General features: G+C 33.0%; 1 protein-coding gene across 1 annotated transcript; it reads right to left on the reverse strand.

Moving 5' to 3' along the window:
* Positions 1-5,480: 5,480 nt before the first annotated feature.
* Positions 5,481-10,413, reverse strand: LOC134277448 (uncharacterized; the record flags this gene model as incomplete). The annotated part of the gene is made up of 7 exons (XM_062759786.1): positions 10,361-10,413; positions 10,064-10,155; positions 6,551-6,613; positions 6,391-6,444; positions 6,049-6,195; positions 5,773-5,930; positions 5,481-5,628 (listed from the first exon to the last, which is right to left on the reverse strand). Coding segments are annotated over exons 2-7 (625 nt in total), but the record flags the coding sequence as incomplete, so codon positions are not given.
* Positions 10,414-10,717: the final 304 nt, after the last annotated feature.

The following is a 10,717-nucleotide window of genomic DNA, read 5'->3' on the forward strand; positions in this document are numbered from 1 at the left end:
ATATCATTGAATGGAAACAATATTGTCAACTAAAAGGATTAGTCATCAGCATGCAAAATTGACAAATTTATATTTATTACACGTTCAATGAGAACTGCAAAGCAAACATCAAACTGAAAATACAAAGAAATTTTAATACTTACCTGTTTCAGATTTGCAAATTTACCTTTATCTTCATTAAAAAAAAAGTTGCACAACTATAATTTACAACATAAAAAACTGGCAATTCTCCAGTGATCTATAGGTTTAGATATTATCTTGCAACCATAGGTATGCATATTATAATACTGATAGGTGTTAGTTTCCATAAAGTGAAAGAAAGCAAATTATATTTTACTCGCTTAAACTTATTGACCGCAAAATATTTATGAATGTCACATTTGAAAATATTTAATTCTTTTTTAATAACACTGCAGTGTATTACTTAAATATCGGTAACTTTCTTGCAGTGGTAATCATGCACTCTAGATAATCTAGGTCAAGTATGTTTACAACATGATCGATGAAAAACAAAGTTATGTATGTCATATGTTTTAAAATCATTATCATATTATTATTACTGTCTTACCTTTTATATTAACAGGGTTGAACAAAAACAACAAAAACAACAACAAGGAAGATAAAGCGTCCGCAGGTTCAGGTAAGTTTTACATTATGAATAGGAATGCACCAGTAAGGCACCAAAAATAGCACATAACAAGACACTTCTCTGCTTTATCATGCAAGGTATATAGATTTCTAAATATATGGATCGTATTAAATATTGAAGAAACTGATTGATAAAAACTTTCAGGGGAAAAACATGAATCCAAGTGAAACAGTATTGAAATACTTTCATCAGCTTTTTTAAATATACACAGTGTAAGTTTATATCAGAAATGAATTCTAATATATTTCTGTATGAATTGTGATTATCATGCAGGGGCTCGTAACATAAAGCTTGCTAAGTTTTTGACTTAAGTATGGTCGTAAGTACGGTTTAGGCACAATCTTAGGGCCTATCTAAGTACTTCTTAAGTATGTTTTATCCCGTAACATAAAGCGAACTTAGGTAGATCCTAGCTAAGTCAAACTTATGTTAAAAATATTTTATATGAGTCAACCTATGGTTTTTGATTTTATTTAGATATATTGCTAAAAGCTATTCAGTTAGGGTTTTAATTAATTACATATTAAAGTTGACGTCCTTACCTATCGGTTTATGTTATGTTAGATTAGATTTCGTATTAAAATTATAATTATGTTATAAAGTATTCGGAATGTTTCAAAACAAATACCGCACGGTCAGAAAGAGACGATTTCTGGTTCATTGTAAATGTTCACGACAATTGCTTTATCACCTGAGATGTTTTCAGTTTACCTTTTGTAACTCTTTTGTTTCGAAAATTGTTCACATACCCTGTTATTATCGCAAACAAGAAAAGATAATCGACCGCCAATCCACTTGAAATTGAAACTCTAAAAAGTTCAATACATTTTGAATCCCCGCTATGTATCAGGCCATGCGTGTCAGAAGCAAAAACTGCAGAAGTTTTATGATATACTCATTTGAAATTTTATCAAGGATACAAAAAAAATCGGATATTTTTTAGTACCTGTATGTCTCCACTTAACAGCAATTCTCTCTCTCTCTCTCTCTCTCTCTCTCTCTCTGTCTCTCTCTCTATAACTGTAACGAACCCTGTCTAAATCGTTCAACATTTATTCTAATTTACAGATACTTTTTCATTATTATTTTATCATAATCCTCTTTCTTTTCTTTTTTTAACAAATTATTTCAACTCATATTTTCAAATTCAACATACCGATCAATGATGTATTACTACGTCAATTTATTTCTATAACCAAGGTCCCACTAATTTTAGAAGTATCCCTAAAATTAAATTTCATATTTACATGTATGCTGTGTTGGAAGTGATATTGTAATCAGCGATCGCCCCCCTCCCCCCCCCCCCCCCAACGAAAAGATAAAATTCTTAAATCAGCGTCCAATAGAGATAATTATTATCTTTAATGCATAATATGTATAAAGGAATGTTTAAACATCGAAAATCAGCATTAAATAACTCTAAATATATGTACAAGAAAGTTAAGATATACTTAAGTCACCTCTACCGGCCGCCTAAGTTTTGCTAAGATTACCAAATCGTAGTACGCTTCTAGTTACAGTCTTAGGTTTTAGACTGTACTTAAGTCCTACTTAAGCACGGTCTTAGACTTAGGTAGCCTTTATGTTACGACCCCCAGGTCTTAAGTTTGTAATGCATTATTAAAATCCAATACCGGTATGTGATTATGATTATTACACTATATCGGAAAGAAAGCCTGACGCATAACATTTCTGTTGGTCTGGCAGAAAAGGGGATGCCTCCACTTTTGATAAAAACTTAAGTAACTGCTAGTTTAAAAGAATTAGAGGTTGTTTATAATCTTGAAAAAGTCGACTGTTTAAGAATTCCCTACATCAAGTCAAAACACTAGTTAATGGAAAGATTGCTTTTAGCAAGTTCAAATTACGTTATGATATACGTCTAGGGAAAGAAAAAAGTCTTATTTCTTTCTTTTCAAAACATTGTCAAATTGGCAAAAGATAATTTTACACAAGAACCATGCTATTATCCGAGACAACTTAGTCCATTCACAACATCCATAACATTGCCAGTTACCCCTTTTTGATGAAATATATGAACAGTATTCGAGCTTAAAAGTCTATTAAACTATACAAAATTGGAGAAGAGCCAACATAGACCTCCATAAAAATCAGAGGTGGGTTCAGATGACATGGAGAAGTTAACATCCCCTGCCGACCGGTCACTCATTGACGTGTGCTCCTTGATTTAAAAATATCACTCTAGTTTTGAGCATGCATCAGGTTTATAAAAAGACGTTGCAGTTTATGACAGCTTTTCAAAGTAACTTTGATTTCAGGTTTTACTAAAATCTGAAATCAGAGTAACTCGTAAATTTACTTCCCTTGTCATTGGCCATTTGCAACATTATTTGTAAAATGTTTTTGATTGTACACACAAGTACTCTGAAGTTGATATTAAAAAGATGTTTGAGTTTCTGATTGAAAATATTTCTGTAGTGTTTGATGACCAAGTCTTCCAATAATATGTCGGAATACCCATGGGTACCAATACCGTCCTGTTATCAGCAGACTTATAATAATAATCATATGAAGCGGAATAATTTCATTTTCTTATACATGAGATGAAGAAAGCGCTTGTTGAAGTCTTCAGTTCTACATTTAAATACATGGACAATCTATTATCAATAACAAATCGTTACTTATATTCATAGTGCCAGTGAGCTTGCTTATTATAAAAGAAACAACAGAGTAGCAGTTAAACTAACCACCTGCATACGGAATGTAACTCATTTGATTCGATATGCAAAAATATGGCTAATGTACCAAAAAGTTCTAAAACGAAGTAAGCTTTTGACAAACAAGTTGATGTAAAAAGGTTAATTAACAGTCTCTCAATTTTTTCTATTGATACAATGAGTTTGCCAGCAAATAAAACCAATTATTAGGTCATACTATTTGTTAGGCCATCATTTACTGAATTTTCGACCGTTTATTTTTTTTAAACGTTTTTCACGATCCTGACTAGTTTCACACTGCGGATGGGGTGCTCACTCCTTCATATCATCTGATCCAAATTCCAACCTCTGATCAGAGGGCCGTGTTTGTTCTGCTCCTGATCTGTATTGTTTGAATGTACTCATGAGCTTGAATATTGTTCGTTATCCCGTATTCCATTCTTTCTGATACTTTAACCATCAAATCTGAATATTCTTTTGTTTCTTCATCCATATGCAATTTGTTGGCATTTTCTTCGTATTTCATTCCTTCTGATACTTTAACCATCACAACTGAATACTTATTCTATATAGTTTCTTCATGTATATGCAATTTCTTGGCATTTTCACCATTCACAAAACTATGTTGAACAACTGCAAATATTTTTAATGCTAGAAACTTTTAATATGCTTGATAATTGTTAACCTGATATTATCACTTTCTATGTCAAAATACATCAAATTCAAATCATACAATAAAATTTGATAAAAAAAATATGATTAAATTGAAAAAGTTTAAAGAGTGGCGGTTATATAATATTATACACCATACATTTAACAGGGAAAGAGCGGTTTGATCCGCTCGTGTTAGATCACGGCATGCAAAAAACAGGTTTTTCTTCGTACAACATTTTGTCCACTTATACTTAAATATTATTAATGTTTTGCATCGGGTAATTTCTATACATTTTTTATATAAAACAACATAAAGATCCACGAAAAACAAAGTCATATTAACAATAACTAGATTTGCCATGCACAAATATATTTAATATTGGAATACAGCATCATTATTTGATAAAATTCTAAGTAGAAATGTTATAATTTTTATTCTCATTTTTTGCTCTATCCGTATCTTAATACGACGAAATTTCATTGATGGAGATAACGAACAGTATACAATTTAACCTAATAATTAGTGTGAAAAACGTCAGATACAGTAGCATTTGACTCAATGATAAATCGTACAATTTCATAGTATCGACCATAGAACTTAGGAAATGTTAACTTTAAAAGAGACTGCTGATATTCTTTTTTTAGCAATTTGTTTGGAAATAATTTACCCCGTTTTATAAATTGCTCATGCGGAGAGCATGTTCTTGCGTGTCGAATCAACTGAGAGATAAACAACATATGCAGATGATAAAGGTATGAGGGCAATTGACCATTGAAAAATAGAAGTCATCACGTTTATCATAAAGCTTGATTGCTAGATGACTATTAGGCCTAACGTCTTTTCGAGTAAAATATCTAAATGTTTTTTATATTTTTATAGATATGGCAGACTCTATATGGTATCTCTTATTTTAATAAAGCTCGACTGGATATATCATTTCGACATAAAAATGGCAATATCCATTGTCATTGACTATACGTCATCGATATATCTAAATATCGAGTTGAAGGCCACGGCAAGTGTTTTCTTCTTTTTCACGTTTAAGCCAAATTCTGCTTCATATGAATTCAAAAATAGGTCTGCTAATAATAAGGAAAGAGGGATTATTTAAACAAACATTTACGATTGAGATTAGAAATTGTATAAATTCTTTAAATGTATTAAATAATACTGAGTAATCACTCGATAATGACAAACCCTATAATTCGTTTAAAAGAATTCAAACACTTCAAATTATTTTTCATGAAGTTCTGTAAAAATGTGTCCTTTCAAAGAAGTTAACACCTAAACTCTTAAGAGCAGAGTCTCAGCAAAGGTTTTTATATTTAGAAACCAACAGTAAACTGACGTTAGTGTCAAAACTGGTGTGAGTTTGTCCGCTCTTGATGTATATCCATGTCGCGTATTGTTAGATTCCACCCGTACATTTCCAGATTCTGTAGTTGTTTTTCAGAGAGAGAGAGAGAGAGTTTGAGTTTCTAGATTTAAATCGCTGTACCTTTTCTTTCCTGGCTTTCCTCTGTTTTATTACATTTGAAAGCATATTTTTTGTTTTCGCTGTATGTAAAGCAATCCATTTTCGTGAGGTCGCAGTTTATTAGTTGGGGAGAAGAAGGTTCTGTGACCATGTCACAAATTCTGGTCACCTATCAAAATAAAACTTGAACTGACTATACAATAAGGTAGATCAAAATGGGTTTGTCTTCTTTTCAAATTTATCATTGAGATCTAATAGGTTTATCCCTGAACCAAATAAATGTGAAAATTATTATGAATAAAACTGAACATACATTCTCCATTCTATTTTCACAAAACATTCCTTCAAAATCATCTGGACAGTCACATTGAATATCAGGCGCAAGCACGTTTTCCCCCGTCTTACACGTCAGATTTCCGCCGTTAATACAAGGCCCCTTGTTGTGGAGACTGAATAGTGCACACTCTCTACCTTAAAATAAGTTCTAGAAATGATAAAATAAATACACATACTGAATTTCAAAATCAGTAATATCCTTTCTCTAATTATTCTGTGAATACTGATGGAAAGCATTTGTAAAATTTCTTACATGTTAATCGTTTCACATCGTCCGAGTTCTCTCCATTTGGACAAGCCGTATGGTCGTGGTATTTTGCTTCATTTACGTTATAAAATGTACAAACACACTCAGATTTAATGTATACATCAGTATCGCCACACTGTAAAGTCTCGTGTCCTATTAAGGGATGATTTCTCTGTTTTAATCTATGCACGTTTCTGATGGTATCTCGAATAATTTTTCAGTACAACATGAATTACTTGTATCAAGTAAAAAATCTTTTCTTGAGTTCACTTATATTAATAAGCGTTTATCATTGATTAAAAATCATTTCTTATTCTGAAAGACAATTTAACAAGTATTAAAAGGTACCTGATCCATGTTGTTGGCATGCCGTTTTGTCACCAACTAAGAATTGGGGAACTCCTGTATAATATTTAATAATTAGAATTTCTCAGTTATAAATTCTGAATAAAACGTATGTACTATTATTCGTAAATGGATAAGAATGAACAATATATATAACAACTACTTTGTGGTGGAACAATGGCTTGTCTTTTCTGTATAATCACACACTGGAGTGGTAAATGTACATCTGAAATGTTAAAAAAAATTGGAGGGGTTGAGTTTTGGGTTAAAGAAATAAAATACAAGTTTGCTATACAATTTTCCGAGTGAATCTGGTACTTCAAAGGGAGCGATTAAAGGATGGGATGGATGGAAACATCATTGGTTGGAATTAGACAGATAACTTTTATTTCAAAGTCGAAATTTTTCAAACATAAATAATTTAATTATGGTTGTAACGATGTATTTGATTGGATAAAAAATTATTTTATATCGTATAAAATGGGTTGCCTACGTCACAATGACGTGCGTCAAAAACGTATCAATACGCATGACGTTACATTCAAATTTTGCACAAATTGAAGTCATTTTATTAGAACAATAATCTTTTTTTCTTACATCAAATGAATGAAAATTAAATTATAAGCAATGAATTTAATAGCTACCCATTTTATACGGTATAAACTGGGTTGGAACAGTTTACGCTTTTTTATAAACCGCGAACTGCCCCAACCCAGTTTATACCGTATAAAATGGGTAGCTATTAAATTCATTCCTTAATTAAATATTTGACATAGAAGATGATGATGTTTGTTAAATGTCTTCCTTGATGGCTACTCTGATGTATGGTTTGGGACCCGACCTAATGTTCGAAATGATAATTTAACATTTCGAACAGTCAACCACGAAATCAAATCTGCAAAGGCCAATATTTTTTTCTCCTCAAATCTTAACAATTTGTACCCATCCACCCTCGAAAATAATCGGTTTCATTAGCTTACCTGCTCAAGTGAGCTTTTCTAATCCCATTCTGTCCGTCGTCCGTCCGTCTGTCCGTCCGTCTCATGCTCTGTCCGTCTGTAAACTTCTCACATTTTCGACTTCTTCTCAAGAACCACTGGGCCAATTTTAACCAAACTTGGTACAAAGCATTCTTGGGTGAAGGGAAGTTTGAATTGTTAAAATGAAGGGCCAAGTCATCTCACAAGGGAAGATAATTCAGAAATAGGGGAGATAAGGTCATTAAAGGGATCGTTAAAAAATCTTCTCAAGAACAACCATCGTCTCAAGCCACGGTCCGGAGTCCGCATAAAGCTCTCTCCTACCCATGGCTGCTTGATCATAAATAGTGGCGTAATCTTGAATATTTACGCCTCTCTATTGTGACGTCATATTCAGGAAGTTTTGTTTCCATCGCAACAATTGACATCAACAGTATACAAGGAATATTTCGTAAACTGCGATTAGATATTGAAAGGTCACGAAAAAGTTCATCATCCGACTATGCTTTACTCGCATTGGTCAATATTTTAATGAGCTACGAAGAATTCTCTCCTCGTTCAACCACGGCCAGAATGGGAGAGGATCGTACATTTTGGCCGTGGTTTGCGACGATGAAGAACCACTGGACCAGAAAAGCTGACACTTATGTGGAAGAATGCTGGGGTAGTGTAGATTCTAAATTGTAAAATTCATGACCCCAAGGGGTAGGGCGGGGCCACAATAGGGAATCAAAGTTTTACATTTAATTAAATACATGTAAATAGGAAAAATCTTTATAAATCTTCTTCTCAAGAATCACTTTACCAGAAAAGCTTAAACTTATGTGAAAGCATGCTGGGGTAGTGTAGATTCTAAATTGTAAAATTCATGACCCCAGGGGATAGGGCGGGGCCACAATAGGGAATCAAAATTTTACATAGAAATAAATAGGAAAAATCTTTAAACAATCTTCTTCCCAAGAACCACTTTACCAGAAAAGCTGAAACTTATGTGGAAGCATGCTGCGGTAATGTAGATTCTAAATTGTAAAATTCATGACCCCAGGGGGTAGGGCGGGGCCACAATAGGGAATCAAATTTTTACAATGAAATTAATAGGAAAAATCTTTAAACAATCTTCTTCTCAAGAACCACTGGACCAGAAAAGCTGAAACGTATGTGGAAGCATGCTGAGATAGTGTAGATTTTAAATTTTAAAAATCATGACCCGCGGGGAAGGGCGGAGCCACAATAGGGAATCAAAGCTTTATAGAAAAATAAATAGGAAAAATCTTTTTTTTAAATTCTTCTCAAGAACCACTGGACCAGAAATACTGAAACTTATGTGGAAGCATGCTGGGGTAGTGTAGATTCTAAATTGTTCAAATCATGACCCCCAGGGGTAAGAGGGGCCACAACAGGGAATCAAAGCATTACATAGAAATATATAGGAAAAAATTAAAAATCTTCTCAAGCACCACTCGGCCAGAAGAGCTGAAACTTATATGGAAGCATGCTGGGATAGTGTAGATTCTAAATTGTTCAAATCATGACCCCTGGGAGTAGGGCGAGGCCACAATAAGGAATCAAAGTTTAACATAGAAATAAACATGAAAAATCTTTTAAAAAATTTCTTCTCAAGAACCTCCGGGCCAGTAAAGCTGAAACTTATGTGAAACCATAATAGGGTAGTTTGGATTCTAAATTGTTCAAATTATGACCCAGGGAGTTGGGCGGGACCACAACAGGGAATCAAAGTTTTACATAAAAATAAATAAGAAAAATCTTTAATAATCTTCTTCTCAAGAACCACTGGGCCAGAAAAGCTGAAACTTAAGTGAAAGCATCCTTGGGTAGTGTAAATTTTAAATTACCCAATTTAGAATTGACCCAAGGGGCTAAGGGTGGGGTCACAATAAGTATAACTAGGGGGAAAATGGTAAAGAACAGCATGGTTAAAGCTACTCAGGTGAGCGATGTGGCCCATGGGCCTCTTGTTGAATTTAGGGCACTGCTTACTGCATTTCATGTTAGACATAGCTGCAGAACTGTAGCTCTCCGAAAAAAAATATTTTGATAGACCGGAGAGCTACAGTGCCATCCATTGAAAAAAAACTGTAGATTTATTGCGCACAAAAAAGTGCGCTATTTCTCGATTTTTTTTCTCCATGTTTTTAAAACTGCCATCTCAAAATATTACTAACCGTGAGTTCTTAACATATTTTTTCACTGTTTCCACATCATAACATTCCTTATAATTGTTTGTAATAGCCCTTCTGGCCCTGAAATTGAGATCATCGAAAATTTCGTCTATTTATAATGCCATTTTGGTTTGCAAGATAATTCGGTCCAACGCACTTCGTACAGACGTAAACTACGAAAGTAATTGATAGAGGAGTAAGGACTTTGTTGAAATCTAGTTTTTTTTCGCAACTGAGGTCAGAGTTTGGAAGAATTAATCCAGAACCAAGCGCACTTTTTTATGCGCAATAAATATACATTTTTTTTTCAATGGGTGGCACTGTAGCTCTCCGGTCTATTAATATAATTTTTTCGGAGAGCTACAGTTCTGCAGCTATGTTAGACAATGATATTGTCATTTATGTTTTTTTTACACAAATGCAAACTTTAAGGAATATTTCACTATTGGAGAAATCTTACTGCTGGTACATGTAAAGGTAGTGTCACTAAATCCAACTGTTCTCTCGAAAACTTACCAGATTGTTGCATGGAATAAGTTGTCATAAACACACATATCGCTAAATATTTCATTCTCTTTTCAAATCGTCTTCAAAACATCATTTAAAACCTACAATAAAAGAGAAAAAATATTAAACTGTCATACAATTCATCTCAAATTGCTTTACTTGGTCTTAAATCTCGCCTTTGGTGATCTGTAAAAACTTTCAGTCAAGGAGAGGAAAGTAATTTGTTAACATAAAAGGAAGTTTTCCATTATATATGTACATTATTAGAATCAAAGGTCTAAAATAATTCACAAATTTATTTTATACCTCAGTCCTCTGCATTAATTTCCAAATACCGGCTTTGTTAAGAGTTTAACATACATGTATCTCGAAGTAAAAACTTCTTGAATGATCTTTATCGTATTTATATTCATTTTGGAAAAGAAATTATTGTAGTCAAGCCCAGGGTTTTAAAAAAATGGAAATACCCAGATACTTAAGATAGAAAATATGCAGACAGAGTCTAAATAACTTCAACAAAATAAGGTCACCTGAGTATTAATATTCGAATCATTACCTAGAATAACATGTTTTCATTTTAATTTTAAAATTGTGAATCAAAACGAAAGTTACCGTAGTGCTTAGAATCATCAAGTACAGTTTATTTTAAATTTTGTTTTTTAA

The sequence above is a fragment of the Saccostrea cucullata genome, unplaced genomic scaffold (genome assembly GCF_032062105.1).
Source record: "Saccostrea cucullata isolate Sc308-1 unplaced genomic scaffold, CSIRO_AGI_Scuc_v1 ctg18595, whole genome shotgun sequence".
In the NCBI taxonomy this organism is placed as follows: domain Eukaryota; kingdom Metazoa; phylum Mollusca; class Bivalvia; order Ostreida; family Ostreidae; genus Saccostrea; species Saccostrea cuccullata.